The 16,286-nt window shown below is 35.4% G+C and overlaps 1 protein-coding gene across 9 annotated transcripts in view; it reads left to right on the top strand.

Moving 5' to 3' along the window:
• Positions 1–16,286, top strand: part of BTBD7 (BTB domain containing 7) — a 68,301-nt gene that overhangs the window by 13,964 nt on the left and 38,051 nt on the right. For all 9 annotated transcript variants that reach the window (XM_039884076.1, XM_039884074.1, XM_039884075.1 and 6 more), the window contains exons 2-3: positions 7,925–8,112; positions 8,794–9,873. In XM_039884076.1, the coding sequence (XP_039740010.1) occupies positions 8,031–8,112; positions 8,794–9,873 (1,162 nt within the window). In that variant the 5' untranslated portion in view covers positions 7,925–8,030. The remainder of the gene's footprint in view (positions 1–7,924; positions 8,113–8,793; positions 9,874–16,286) is intronic.

The following is a 16,286-nucleotide window of genomic DNA, read 5'->3' as shown; positions in this document are numbered from 1 at the left end:
GTAAAAAGGATTGCAGGACTCTTTATAATATCAAAAAATTGGAAATGATCCTCAGTGTGGCCATATTTCTATATCCCTGATATACTATGAAATGAAAATAACTTTTTATAGAACTGTTTGTAAAATATTTCTATTTAAAACTAAAGTTAATTTATGTCAAAAAGACTAGAAAAATCAAATTGTTACTAGTTATCTTTGTGGGAAGGGAGGCAGATTATAGGGAATTGCCTTTCTTATACTTTCCTCTGTGTTTGTGCGTGCGTGTGTGCATGCGTGTGTGTGTGCGTGTGTGTGAGTGTGATTTAAACAGCAGACGTATATTACTCTTATAAATGAATGGAGAAAAATAAAGGCTTTGCAATGGGTCTGGAAGAGAACCTTTAGCAAGTATCTCGCTCTTCGACAGTAGTGCATCTTTATTATCGCCAAATGGTGTGATTAGTTTTCTATTCAGATTAGATGTCTCATCTGAAAATGTTCTTAAGAGCACAGTGACTTTTCATCAGAAATTTAATAATTAAACATAAAAGTTGAGTGATTATTTAGGGATTTAAAATTCAACAAAACTAATCGTCTATATACTTGAGGCAAAAGAAATGTATGAGTATGGAGAAGAAAATAATTAGATTAATAATTTGGAGTCCTGTAGCTAATCATCACATTTCAAAATAGCTCTTAAAATATTGTAATTAAATGCAAACTAATTCACATGCTTGATATATAGCAGTGAAATATTTGTAACATGCTTGACTTTAACTTTTTATTGTTTTGACTGTTTATACTAAACGTTTGCCATTTCTATTGTTGAGTATCCATAAGTATTGACATACTAATTGAATAGTTATTTTCATGATTCTTTCATTGTTTGGGTTTTCGTACTCTATTTAGAATGATGATCTACAAGGTTTCCCAAGTGACAATTACTAGGCTTGTTCATGACTCTTTAAAGATTATATTTTTGCAATCATTTAAACATCTACGAGGTAAATTTCAGACAATGCTAAATATGCATTTAAAAAGCACATATCTTATTCAAGAAATATTTCATAACTAGAAATACTAAGAGAATACCGAGAATATAGTTTCATTTTAGTATCAAAAACTCAGATAACTCCCACTCCCAAAATTAAACTATGAATCTGCACTGTAGCCACCATCTTAAGAGCCAGGCTCACCTCATTTCTCTGCATTCTTTCTCTCATTTTCTAGTTTTAAAATTCTAATGGTTACACTTAAAAAAAAATTTCATAGGTTAGTGAAATGTAATGTACTTTTCTTTTAAAAATGAATTTTTAATGAGGAAAGAAGTATCTGCGGGGACTGACAGCTGTTTTGAATTATAATAGGTTATACTAGAAAAATCCCACATGAGTTTAATAAGATTGTTCTAAGCAAAACTCTAACAAGTAATCTCTATTTGCAGTGATACAATGGAATTTTATAGAAAAAGTCCAATTTTTTAAAGATTATCTTCATTTACTATGAGTAAAAATATTATGTGACTTGACTGTTTTGGTGGTGGGTGGGTAAGGTAAACTTTTTATATGTGGTCTTGAGCTACTAACTACAGGTCCACACTTTGTTATTTATAATTTGAAATTCCAAAATTTCTCAAAACCATATGTTAAGGAGACTCATTTGATGGCAAATATTAATATGACTTGGATTCATTTGGCAACAAAACCTGACCGAAACTAATATAGCTTAGTCTACATTTTTAATATATTTTACTGCAAAATATTAATTTGTTTGTTTATGGAGTGCTGTGCCAAATCTCACTTGGGAGGTGTTTACACAATGTACAGTAAATGTTCCATATACCATATTACTTTCTTAAAAAGGAAGAAAGAAAAAGAAAAAAGTATAATTTTGAGAACATATCTAGTTCCATATGTTTCTACCTGATAAAGTGATTGTGGACTTGTATTCTGAATAATACTTTTAAACTGGCGATGGACATTAAATATATTTTTTATTGGTAGAACTAAGATTGAGAGACAGTATAGTATGTAACACTTAATAGTTTAATTCTGTAGATAAAGTTTAATTATCAAAAATGTGGAGAGAATATACAAAAAGTAGAATAAACTTACTGATTATAGGTGTTAACTACAAATAAATATTGCTTAAAATTAGATAGTGGAAGAGACAGAAGGAAGAAATTACTAGCTATTTTCATTATTGCTCACAGTAGGGAACAAGTGGGTAGTAGCCCAAAAAAGAGGGAATTTGGGGTATTATATGAAAGTATTAGTGAAGTTGCCTACGGGGCAGGGAAAGACTAGGGTTAGTGTACAGAGGGAGAGCAGCTAGTTTTTTTTGAGTATGTTATTTTGTGGTTTGACTCTAGACCTATCTAAAAAATATATTACAAAATTATGTAACAAAGTTAAATTTAAAATACAATGCTGGGTGGAGGGGATAGATAGATAAATAAATAATATGTTAAAAATAAGTGAAATAAATAAACAAAATGTTAAATAAATACATAAAATTAAATACAATGCCTAAAAATCAAAAGTAAAATAAAACTTTTAGAGTGTACTTGCAGTTAGTGAAATAACCACACAGAGTAGGTTATTTCAAGTGACATACATAGTAATTTGTAAGCTATCTTGAGTTGGGTTTATCTTAAGGGTAGAAAGAATTACCAAAAAAATTGTTTTCATTCATCATGTTGTTTATAATAGTGTGTCTCTTGTGGGATAAAATAAATGAACAATTATGTAGGCAGCATTGAGAATAAGGGTTTAGCTTGTGAGAAAGAATGACAAGTCAATGAGATTAGGTAACTATAAATTTGAATGTGATTTGAAGCATCAGTATAAACTCACATGTGTATGTGTATATTCATATTCACATGTATAAAATTTCCTAGCTCTGTGTACTAAAAAGACAGCTAGCACCGAATTGTAGTTTCTAAATACCATTTTCCACTAAAAGAAAATAGGGCTTCTTTAAAGAGATGGCTGATTCCAGGCCTAAGACAAGAATAATACAAGATAGTCTGGAATAAGATGTAACCCCAAAAAGCAAAGAAGTTAGAGAGCTGTGTCATAAGGTCTTAGGAGCCAATTTGAATAAGCTTGCTTCCACTGTCCAAATGAGGGACAATTTGAACCTCAATAAAGACAACTACAAAGGATCGAAACCCATCAAATACTTTTAAATCTATGAACACATAACTTTTTTTTTAAACTCACTGATCATTGTTAGAGGATGCTGGGAAGTTAATTGTTTTGAAAATTAGTAAATAAAGGTAAAGAATCATTCTCTTATTCTGCCTTTTCTACACAAACTGTCTGACAACTGAGTAGTTGATGAGTTTGTCTTACAGAAGTATTCAGCTAATGGATAGAGAAGGAATGATAGACTATCACTATGTTGCAGCCAAATGAATTAATGACTCTAGTTGGTGATCCTTGATAATTGTTAATGTCAAAGGCTGAGAAGTAGACATTTTGTACCCATCATTGGAAGTACACACCACCACCTGTGAAGCAGTCTTGGCAAAATAAACAAGCCAAATAATGATCTGAATCTGATCAAGTCACTAGGTCTAATTATCAATTACAGGACATACAGGGGTCAGAGGAACATTTTAAACTATGTCATGGCGATGCATTTGGCAAAGTCCAGACCCAGGTAACCTGACTTCTTCAACAACGAAAATTACAAGGGGGAAAAGAGCAGATTAGGGAGGAACCTACTAAAGGAGATTTAGGGGACATAGTCATCCAATCACAATGTATGGACCTTATTTTGGTTCTGATATTTTAAAAAACTAATAAGAGAAAAATGAAACAGGTGGAGGAAATGCGAACACTGCCTGGGAAGTTCTTATTGTGGAATTATTGTTCATTATTTTAGATATGATAATGGTATTGTCATTTTACATCCTTTCTTTTAGGGATGCATAAGGAAATATTTACAGAGAAATAATACGCTATCTGGGACTTGTTTCAAAATAATCCAGAGGGATAAGGTGGAGAGTAGATTGGGATATAGTGATACAAGACTGCCACGAACTGGGCATTGTTGAAATTTGGTGAAGGGGGAAGTTTGTTCTACTGTTCTCTCCACATTTGCACACATTTTTTCTTTATTACTGAAATTCCAAGTTATCTCCTGCAAAAGAGGGAAAAACGTAGTAGGGAGGAGTGAAAATGGAGACACGTAATCATAATTGTCTTTGCTGTTTGAATACTAGGGGGTTTGATATTTGTGGAATGTAATCCACAGTCCAGAAACTTTATTATTTCATCAACAATGCAGAGCACTATAGATTAATTTAAAATCTGTCCCTTATCCTTAGTTGGGTGATAAAGTGGAAACTAGCAGTTTAAGAGCTGAGTAACAGCAACAGCCACGCGGTAGACATGGAGAAGTGTAAGGAAGACATGGCTGTTCTCTTCAGAAAGCTTGATAGAGGACTTAATACTTTTGAGAGACCTCTCCTGTTTAGAGGAGAAAACACTAAATTAGGGATCAAAATGCCTAGGATCTAGTTTTGACTTTGCCATTTTACTATATATATTTTTACTTTGGATAAATCACTTCATTTTTCTACCTTTATTGCCTTATTCAGAGATAGGAGAATGAAGCCTGTCCTGTCTACATTGAAGACTTAATGTGAGAATAAAATTGTAAGAAAAAGCACTTGTAAACTGTATATCCCTGTTAAAAGATATTTGCACTGCAGTCATAGGAATGTAAAAAAGGAAAGACATGTCATTGCTTTTCTGTTTTGGGTTTTTTTAAATTTACTTTTTTAAAGTTATGGTTAAAAAATACATAACCTACATTTACTATTTTAACCAGTTCTAAATGTATAGTTCTGTGACTTTAAGTCATTCATATTGTCATGCAACTGTCAACACTATCTCCAGAACTTTTTTAATCTTCCCCAACCAAAACTCTACCTATTAAATACTAACTCCCCAGCCCCTGTTCATTCATCCTGTTTCTTCTACCTTGAATGACTTTTCCTTTTATACTTGAGGCACTCCTCCTATTCTTGAAGGTCTGGCTGTAAACTAGGAAGCCAAAACGGTAGTCTTTTTCTTAATTTCATAAAAGATCCAATTCAAGATGTATTCAGTGCTATATTCCCAGGGCCTGTCTGAGTGCCTAGCACATGGCAAATGCTCAGAATTGGATGGGTTGATGAGTGGATGGGTGGATGGATGGATGTTCAGGCATAAAAAATGTGTCATCCTGCCATCAAGTGCATGTACTCTATCTGTAAATATTCAGAAAGGCTCTTTTGCTTTGATTTCATAATCTGTCCTTTTAGTTGTCATTTTTTTGCTTAACATGAAAGATCCTTTTAATCGTCAAAAGTCACACTGTCAGGTGTGTACTCACTTCTCATTTCTGGAAGGGAACTATATTTGCCTGCTCTGGAAATTTTTCCTTCAAACATTTAGGAGGAAAAAATTGCAAAGATAAATTCTTCATAAGAGCCTGAATGCCAAGCCTGGTTTTGAAGCTTACCAGTTCTGTGACCTTGGTTAAGTAACTAATCCTTCCATGCTTCATTTTCCTAACTTCCCAGTCTCTTCTTGTGTAATATGGGGAAAAAAATAATAGACCGACTTACAGCTTCCATTATCGAGAAAATTAAAGGAGTGAATTCATGTAAATTGCTTAATCACAATATACATGTATCTTCAGATTTTTATTTCTATAAGAAGCTAACATTTAAATTCTAGCTATAAGTTTTACAGATCGAAATTAAGCATTTAAATATAAACCAAAACAGTTTTGATTACTCTGGAATCTGGATGATGGAGGCTTGGGGGCTCATTATTGTCTCTTGCATATTTTTGAAGTTTTTTTGTGATACAATTTAAAATCGGAGATGTGGCAAAGGGCTCCTGTAGATCGTGCTGAATCCTTCGTTTCGGAGATTCACGATGTACCTTAGCACTTGAAAGACGCTAAAAAGTCCTGAAATACAGAAAGCTATCAGGCTTTGTTTATTCCTGCATCTTTCAAATTTTGACAAGACTCTTTGGAAAAGCTGGTCTTGGGGGGGGAGTTTGAGGAGAGATGTTGATTTTTATTTTTTTAAAAATTCTCATAGTGTTGTTAATTTTTTGTTGCTTTTAACATGACTTTTTCCCCCCTCAGGTCTGCTTATAATCACTGAAGCTTATTTTAAGCCAGTTAGATCATTTGATTCAGATTGATCATGTCAACTATTGACAGAGGGAGCTTCCCCAGAATGGTGAATCTAGGAAAAGGATTTGTCGGCTTTCTGGAGCCATTGCATCCTGTGAGCCTCTCGTAGTCCCATAAGCCTCTCTTTCTCTTTCCTGTCATATTATCTAAAGATTGAATTTCTTCCTTTTTTATGTAGGAGACAGATAAAGCTTGCCTGGAATGAAAACATCCCTGGAGGGATTAGATTATCATTAACTCTCATTTCCAGCATCTAAAGGTTGCAGATTAGATTAAGAAATAAATAACATGATACTGTGATCCATTTGGCATAGGGTTTTGGTTACCTAAGAAATAAATTGAACTTGTTTCCTGAGAATTTTGAGAAATATGGCTGTAGTACTAGAACTACACAGTCAAGGTTACCCCCAGGATTTGGAACTAGGGACACACAGTGAATTTAAGAGTTATATCTGATCCAGAAAAATCTCTCCCACCAAGTCTTTCTAAATCCTATGTTTGTTTTAGTTTCAGAGCTCCAGTAGGAGATGTGAATGTCACCCAGATCACTTCATCTTAGTGGAATTCCCATTGACTAGGAGCTACTAGGAGGAGACTGAACCTAAGTCCCAAAGACACTTATTTCAAGCCGCCTCTCTATCATGAGACCTCAGCTGTCCCTGTGGCGCCCATTATAGTGGCAAATGGCCAAGCATCCTTACGTCAGCCTGTGACTTCACTAGTGCTTGCTAGCTGTTCTTTTGTGTCCTGTGGGGCTGATGATGTCGTGTAACCTTTATATGGTTGCTTTAAGTTATCTAATTGTGCTCATCATGAAATTGAAAATTTTTAAAAGGCATTTTTGACACGATATAAATCTCAAACAGACCAACGTTGTAGTGTTTTATGTCCCTACAAACCTTAAAAAATTCTCAGATGAAAATAATTCTCTCTCATGTGTGCGTGTGTGTGTTTACCTATTTGTTAAAATACTTCATTCTTCATTACGAAGCTAGATTAACTGCCTCCTGGTTGGTTTCCTAACAGTTCCAATAATAGATTTTGAATTGTGTTGTCTCTTAAACCATTATCACTTTTAGTCAGATAAATTTTATATATCCAGATGCTGTAAAGATTTAGACCTATTCCTATTAACCCCGTCCTCTCTTAGGGTTTCTTCTCTGTGTATATGTATATCTCTTGATGGCAGTTCTGAAAGTTAAGGTTCCACGGTGTGGAATTATTCTGCAATTGTTAAAATTGTCTCTTACTAGTACTGCTCTGTCCATGTTAAGTCAAAATATCAGATAATAGACAGCAGTTTCACAGATTAAAGATCAGTTTAAGCAGTTATATCTAAGGCAGAAAAACAACAGACTTAATTAGTTGTCTGCCCTTCGTATGTGTGGTTGGTTGCCTCTAGGGATTAAAATATTTGAAAAATTTATTTTTAGTCTAAATACTTTTCCCTGTGATTTGAAATACTCTTTCTATAACTATATAAAGTTAGTCTGATATATTACTTTTTACTGTCATATAAAGTATACAATTAATATATTTTAGGGCTCAAAATTGCGCTAGCACCGATTTATAATTCAAGGTTAACTTTACATTTTCTGATACTTTTACATGTGAGTTTGACAGAATGTCATTATTTGCAAATAAAGGCAGTTTTCAGTAGCTTGTTGTGGTTTTTTTTTTTTGACTTGCAATTTGAGATACATTTGAAAAAATAAAATTATTTTTGTTTCATATCAAGAAATGGACGAAAAGAGGCTGCTGGATCCAGGGTTGAAAGTTCGTAAAGGCCTCTGGGATTATACTCTGAAGAACCAGCAGATGGAATGCCTGAGTGACTGAAGAAGATGGGTGCTAATGCATCTAACTATCCTCATTCCTGTTCCCCGAGGGTAGGGGGAAATTCCCAGGCCCAACAGACCTTTATCGGTAACTGTTCTAACTTCATTTTCTTTCGTGAATATAAATAGAATTGTGTTTTCAGTGGACTTTTTGGACGAAAAGAGAATTGAACTGTGAATAAGTTATAGATAATTATTCCGTAGCATCCAGGTTTTTTCTCAGCAAGTATAAACCTGGCTTATATGATTTTTATCTTAACCAAGTCACTATAGCACAGTCAGTCTTTTCTTTGGTTGTCTTAACCATAATTGCCAATTACCCTAAAAAAGGAGCAATCTCCGTTAGTGTGGAAATAGTGAAATACATGTTTCTTGTGTCCTGGTCTATTTTTTTCCCCCATACAAATGCAGCTTTAGGGTAATTAAGGGGAAAAAAACTCACAATTATATAAATATAATATTCTTAATTTACAAATCTGCCTCTCATTTCCTAAAAAGCCATGATTAAGATCTATGATACCTAATCCTTACTAGCCAGAGAACCAAAAGCATTTTTTAAAATTATGAATAATCCACTGTTCTGTTCCTTATTTAATATAAAAATGAGTTATTTGAACTTTTTATCTTCCTTTATAAAAACAAAGGTTAATTTTATTTGAATGGTTCAGGAATGTCTTCTGTAAAAATTGTTAACATGAAATATGTGTTAAAGTAAATGTCGAAGAGGAATGTTAAAAATGCATATTCATTTGTTTAATTTCCTTCTTAGGGACATCATCGTATTCTCAGCAAGGCTATGGTTGTGAATCAAAATTATATAGTCTTGACCATGGCCATGAGAAACCACAAGACAAAAAAAAGAGAACCTCTGGCCTTGCCACCCTCAAAAAGAAGTTTATTAAGCGTCGAAAATCTAATAGGTCTGCTGATCACGCCAAGCAGATGCGAGAACTCCTCTCTGGGTGGGATGTTAGAGATGTGAATGCATTGGTAGAGGAATATGAGGGAACTTCAGCCTTAAAGGAGCTTTCTCTACAAGCCAGTTTGGCTAGACCAGAAGCCCGGACATTGCAGAAAGATATGGCCGATCTTTATGAGTACAAGTATTGTACTGATGTAGACTTAATATTTCAAGAAACTTGTTTTCCTGTTCATCGTGCCATTTTGGCAGCAAGGTGTCCATTTTTTAAAACACTGCTTTCTTCCTCACCTGAGTATGGGGCAGAGATCATAATGGACATCAACACAGCTGGTATAGATATGCCCATGTTTTCTGCTTTGTTACACTACCTTTATACCGGAGAGTTTGGAATGGAGGACTCAAGGTTTCAAAATGTCGATATCCTCGTTCAGCTAAGTGAAGAATTTGGAACACCAAATTCCCTTGATGTAGATATGCGTGGACTTTTTGATTACATGTGTTATTATGATGTCGTCCTTAGCTTTTCTTCAGACTCTGAACTTGTCGAAGCTTTTGGTGCAAATCAGAACTGTTTAGATGAAGAGCTCAAAGCTCACAAGGCTGTTATTTCAGCACGGTCCCCATTTTTTCGAAATTTATTACAAAGGAGGATACGGACTGGTGAAGAAATCACAGACCGAACTTTGAGAACTCCCACAAGAATTATATTAGATGAGTCCATTATACCAAAAAAATATGCAAAAGTTATATTACACTGTATGTATACCGACGTAGTGGACCTCTCCGTTTTGCACTGCAGCCCCTCTGTGGGGAGTCTCAGTGAAGTTCAGGCTCTCGTCGCAGGGAGACCAAACATGACCAGGGCAGAAGAAGCCATGGAACTTTACCACATAGCACTGTTTTTGGAATTTAACATGCTTGCACAAGGTATGCAATTCTGATTTTTAATTTTGATTTCTAAAACTGCATATTTTTTTTCCAGATTGGAAACACAACCAATATATTCCATGATTTCAGTGTTTGGGAATTAAAAGGGTCGGTTTATTTTGAATGTATAGTTAATGACCTCTAAGTCAGAGAGGATTAGTATTAATGTGGCTCTTCATTTAGCATTAAAACCAAGGATTCAAAACTAGTGACTAAGAGCAGTAGATGAGACTCAGGGCTCTTTCTTCCCCAATGTAAGGTAATGGGTATAGCAATATATAATTACCCGGCTACCACCCCAGCTACACCCTGTCTGCACCCAAACTTTGAACTAGCCCCGTTTCCCAGATTTCAGGTTATTCTTGATCTAGGACTTCTTGGATAACTTAGATTCTTATATGTACAATCAATGCCTTATTGAAGCTGAAGTGTTTAGGATAAGAATGAAAGCTTATGACAATGGTGAAGATACTCACAATTGGATACAGATTTATTTGAATCAAAGAATTGGGCAGGGTTTCTGATTTAAATTTTAAAATATTCTATATCTTTTCAAGCTCAACGTGTACATTAAGCAACAGCCTATAGTGTTAAGGCGTACGAGGCATACTTAATGCTACACTCATGTGCCTTCTTTAATTTAAACTCAAATTTTAAATTAGGACAGCACATTTTGTGTTATAGGCAAATGAATACATGAAAGTTACATTAAGAGAATATATGGCTGTTGGTAAACAAAATCTTGACATTTCAGAGCTGAAAAGAGATCTTCCATAGGAGAGCAAAGGGAAATTGCTATCTTGACAAAATGCATTCTTAGCTTTCTATGGCCATATATTAAAAGAAAACAAGCTATGTGACATGAAATTACTTGAGAAATTTAGCTGATGAGTATTTGCTAAAAGAATATTAGAAGTTGCCAATTAGAAGAGAATGTTGATGGTTTGGGTTAAAGACATGAATTTAATTAAAAAAAAGCCAAGCACATTTTTCTATCTTGAAAATAATGTGTATTGTATGGCTAAATCAACAAGTTAATAGGACACTGAGCAATAGAAAATGAAAGCCCCAGTTAAATAACATGTCAGTAATAAAACGAGAGGAATTATATAGAAGAAGGCATTGATAAACATGAGGAAAAAGTTGAGATTTCTGTTGCATAAAGAATATTTTAAAATCTTATTTTACCATTACCTTTTTAGTAATTGTTCTAATTTTATTTTATTACCACAATCAAAATGTCATTAATATATTTTCTTATTAGTTTAAAATACATATCATAATAATAGTAGATTATTTGTCAGACTATAGGAAAATATGTTATCAAAAATAACCTGGTAGCTTGACTTTTTATTCTGTAAAACCAAATTTGTCAGAAAATGCCTCTAAGGAAAAGATATAATAGGTTACAACATTACCAAAAAAGTAATCTCTATTTTCTCAAATTGATTTTATTTTCGACATGTTTAAAAAATAAGAAACTAAAGTGTAGTATAAATACCTGGCTGTTTTAAAAAAGGGGAAAACATTGTTAATATAGGTTTGTTTGTTTTTAAATTTTGAATGAAAAGTAAAATCGTGAGCCAGCTCTTGGATCTTAGGTAATACTTGATCTAGAGTTCTTTTATTTGAAATGAGTTAAAACTTTTAAAATCATTTAGCCAGAAATTGTATTTTTTTTAGTACTTTAAAGTATAAAACAACATTCCTTGTGTGACCTTAATTTGGTTACTTAAAAAAAAATTCCCTTAGATTTGGGTGAACATTGTTCTCTATTTCCTTTCATTAGTCAAAATATAGAGTTTGGATTATTTGGTGCTTTCTGTGCTGTATGTAGGCCTCATCTTTCCCCCAAGTCTGTGATGCTGTTCATATTAAGGTTTATAACAGACCATTCCTTCAACATAATTTTTACCTTATTTCCATGGAAAGGAGAATATTTGGTCACCTGGAGAGGGATTTTATACAATAAAGTTTAAGAGCTCAGGTGCTAGAACCAGACGAACTGGATTTGAATCCTTCACTACCATGTCTTAACTTGTGTAATACTCTGAGGCGTCTATTGTGTGTAACGCATTAATGTCTCGCCCATGCACCCAGCATGATACTACTTATGTACCCTTTTGGAGAGAAGAAAGTAGTCACAAAATCATTTTCTGTGTTTTGTGGTTCAGACATAGACTCCCAGTTAAGAACAGCTGTGAGAAAGTAATTAGTATAAAATTCGTGATGAGGAGCAGAAAAGCCTGTTGGGCAACTCAGGGCTAGGGCCATGTTCTATTCTTGCATCTCCAGTGCCTGGAAGATAGTAGGCACTCAGTAAATGTGTTTTAAGTAATGACTGTTAACGTTTATTCCAAATCAGATTTAACTTTTAAAAATTAAAGCCCAGTTTTAAAAGGAGACAAATTTTATCAAGGGAGGCTGGGACCGTGAGACTAGATACGTTCTTCAAGGTGGAGAGGTGATTTAATAGTTTCAAGAGCATCATAAAAAGAAGCAATATAGGCAGACGGCAGGAGTGATTTGGCAAGTGGTTAAAAGGGAGGATTCCTGGCCTACACCGAGAATGTGTTTTATTCAGAGAAGTAGGCAGTCACTATTAGGGAGGTGAATCAACAGATAATGGGCTTCAGCTTACTGGGCTGGCCTTTTAGGACTAGATTTAACTTCACTTGATTTTCTATATAGCAAATTGAACATAAGTTTATATGTGTTTCCTCCAGAGCTGTAATATTATAGTAAAGGAATAAAAGAAGTATAAATCCTCAAGGACAAAAATAATCTGAGAAGCAAACAACAGTGAATAAAAGGATATTGAAATTTTTGGAAGCTAGAAAGCAGATAAAGAACTGATTACTGGTTTGCCAGAGAGGAGAGGTCTGTTAACTCCAGAGCCGTTAAAGAGGACTAAGGAGAAGGCAGGGAGGCAGTTCTTGGGGGTGCTCAGCACTCCGGAAAGCCTGGATAAGCGTGGTGTGGAACTGAAACGAGAGATGCGAGTTTGAGTCTGAATACTGACCGGATGGACCCATTCCCCCGCCCTGGCATTCGCCTTTACACATGGTGTCAGAAAGGAATGGGATTTTGTTTGACTCCGTGTAATGAGGTGGTACCCTCCGTAAACAAGCCATTCCCCCAACACACCTGATTTGTACCACCTTTTATTAAGTTCCCACGTGTATATGGGTCAGTCCTTTTTCGTTTCAGTGGTCCATTTGTCTATTTTTATATCAATATCACTTGGAGCCAGGCGGCAAATCCTGACCCTCCCATTCAATTCTCTTCTCCATACAGCTCCGCAGCTAAACCCAAGAGACCTGAAATTGATTTTCTAAAAAAGTTAAACTAGAAAGACTCCAAATCTGGAAATAGCTACAAGGGGCTGGGGTGAGGTGGGAAGGTAGAAGGTTGAAATCTGGAATTATGTGAACACCTACAAACTAAACGATGGAATCACGCCTTTCCCCTGCTGTGGTCCAAGCCAGGCAGATGCAAGACAATAAATTAGAGCTCTAGAAATGGTAAACAGCCCAAGAGTGTATATACCTATAGATACTGGTGTTTTGGAGTTCCATGATAAAGTTGTGCTCCGAAGCTACACGATGAGAAGGCCAGTTTGCTTTCCAGCGGTTATACAAAGAAAAGTACAAATAGTCCCCCCTTATTCCTAGTTTCAGTCATCCACGGTAAACCACGGTCCATATATGTTCAGTGAAAAATTCCAGAAATAAACAATTCATAAGTTTTAAATTGTGTGCTGTTCTGCGTAGCGTGATGAAATTTTACGCCATTCCGCTTCATCCCACCCAGGACGTGAATCATCCCTTTGTCCAGCGTCTCCATGCATATGCTATCCACCTGTTAATCACTTAGTTGTCGTATTAGTTATCAGATAGACTGTCTGGGTACAGTGTTTGTTTTCAAGTAACCAGTGCTTCGTCCCAATGCCTGTGTCGTTCACCTCACTTCGTCTCATCACATAGGCATTGTATCTCACGTAATCACAAGAAGGGTGAGTACAGTATAATAACATATTTTGAGAGATCACATTCACATATCTTTTATTACAGTATATTGTTATAATTGGTCTGTATTATTGTTGTTGTTAATCATTTACTGTGCCTAATTTGTAAGTTAAATTTTATCACAGGGATGTATGTACAGGGAAAAAACATGGTATACGTAGTGTTTGGTACCGTCCGTGGTTTCAAGCACCTACTGGGGGTCTCGGAACATATACTCCGTGGATAAAGAGGGACTGCTGTAGACAGCAAGGCTGTTTGTGCAACAGAGGTTCCAAACAGCCGTTTACCGCCTTACTCTTAAATCTGAAAACCTGTTTAAGGCTCACTGGACATTTGAGGAAAACTTCCAAATTGAGACAGAGATCAGAACAAAAAGAACAAAGTGCTAGAAGAAACAAAGTAAAGGAAGCAGGAAAAAAAACTTCAATTAAATAAAAATATTCTTATATAAAAGAATGTTTTATTAAATCAGCTGGACACAACAAATAGAATTCTATAAAAGTAAAAACAGGAGCTCTTGGAAATAAGGTAGTAGAAATGGAAAATATGATAGAAGGGTTGAAAGGTAAAATTAAAGTAATCAGGAAAATAAAAGAAATGGACAACAGTGGAGACAAATAAGAAAACTGTAGTATTCATTCAGAAGTGTAACATCTTAATAGACAGTCGTTTTAGAAACATGTACCAGAGAAAACGAAGAGAAGACATCATCTAAGGAGTAATACAAGTTTCATCCCTTTTGCTAAGGACCACCAGAAAAAAAAGAGAAGATTCTAAAGTGTTGCATAGAGTAAAACATAAGATTCCTTACAAAGAAATAGGACTCAGAATGGTATTGAAATTTCCAGTAACAGCAATTGAATACTACAATACAGTGGCATAGTGCCTTCAAGAAGCTGGTGGAATATAATTTTAAACACAAAATTCTATACTTAGCCAAACTGTCTATGAAGTGTAAGACTAATAAATGCATTTTTCAGTGTTGCCTCCAAAAATTTAATCTTCCCTGCACAACCATTCAGGAAATGACTGAGGATGTATTCCACTAAACGAAGTTAACCACGAACAATGAAGTGTGGAGTCCAGAAAATGGGGTCCAGCAGAGGAGGGAAGGCAAGGAAATCCTGGGTGCTAGGTGTGCGTTCGGTCTAGCGGATATGTGTCCAGTTTAGACCGGACCAGGAGGGCGAAAGACTTCCTCTGGAAGAAGACAGTTAACTGAATGTTTGAACACTTAAGTGATAAGCGACACTGAGTTTTTATGGATCTTTTGGTGCCTTTATGAAGAATTAGCAGTAGATTTATAGAAAATGAAGCAAGCGAGAAAGGAGAAAGTATCTCTAAGAAAAAAAATTACATTTGGGAGAAAATTCTAGTACACAGCTTGGCTCAGCAGTAAACAGTATTTAAATAGTCATAATACTAACACTGAACATTGATTTAATGAAAAACTATAGAGAGGTAAATACCAGAAAAAAGAGGTAAAGAACTGAGAGTAGTTACCTCTAGGGAGCAAGACTGGGAGTGGAAAAGAGAAAGGGCAAAGGGTTTTGTTTTTAAAGTAAGCTTTTAATTACTACTGGGTATAGGACTTTAAGAGTTATGAGCATATACTGCTTTGATTACAAAATTAATTTTTATAATAAACGTATGACAGTGCTCAGAAGAACCAGAGAGACCTCAGTAGGCCACAATCTGAAAAACCTGGGGAATTTATCATATCTATCAGGAATGTTAACTAATGAGATCATGCTTATAATTTTAGTTTACAAAGGGCTTTCACTTTCTCTCATTTGATCACCCTGACAACTTATGGGTATGGTGGGGCTCAGAGATTAACAACTAGCCCTTTCCCAAGTTTGTAAGTGATGCAGTTGTAACTCAGACCAGCTCTTCTGACTCCAAGCCCAGGAATTGGGACAGGGCGAGAGGGTAGCAGTATGCAAACTGGTTTCCAGGGGTGAGGGTGGAAGGCCACTGTGGCCTAGTTGTAGGACCAAAACAGACTAGTGATTGAAGAAGCATCAACTCAGAAGAGTCTCAGCCAGGAGCCTGACTTGAGCTGAAACACTTGGGGTGGGGCTATGCACTTGCAGAAGGTAAATGCGGGCCCAGCTAGGAGTTTTAAAAACTGGGGACAGGGGCCTGAGTAGGTCACCACTCAGACTTGGCTTCAGAGCGCTTAGCCAGAGAACAGAGGGCTTTTCCTGAGTAGGCTATTCTTTCTTGAATGGACAATTGTTCTTGTATTGGTTATTTGATTTTTTTGGCTGTCCAGCATAAGGACCTTCCTAGTTTTTTAATTCCTCGCTGTAGAGGTCCTGAAAGAAGGCAGAGCCCAACTCCTAGTATAAAAATCTAAAAGATCAGATACTTGCTTTCCCA

The sequence above is a fragment of the Pteropus medius genome, unplaced genomic scaffold (assembly GCF_902729225.1).
Source record: "Pteropus medius unplaced genomic scaffold, Ma_sr-lr_union100, whole genome shotgun sequence".
Lineage (NCBI taxonomy): Eukaryota > Metazoa > Chordata > Mammalia > Chiroptera > Pteropodidae > Pteropus > Pteropus medius.
The sequence above is the reverse complement of the archived record's forward strand: the minus strand, read 5'-3'. Positions and strand labels throughout refer to the sequence as shown.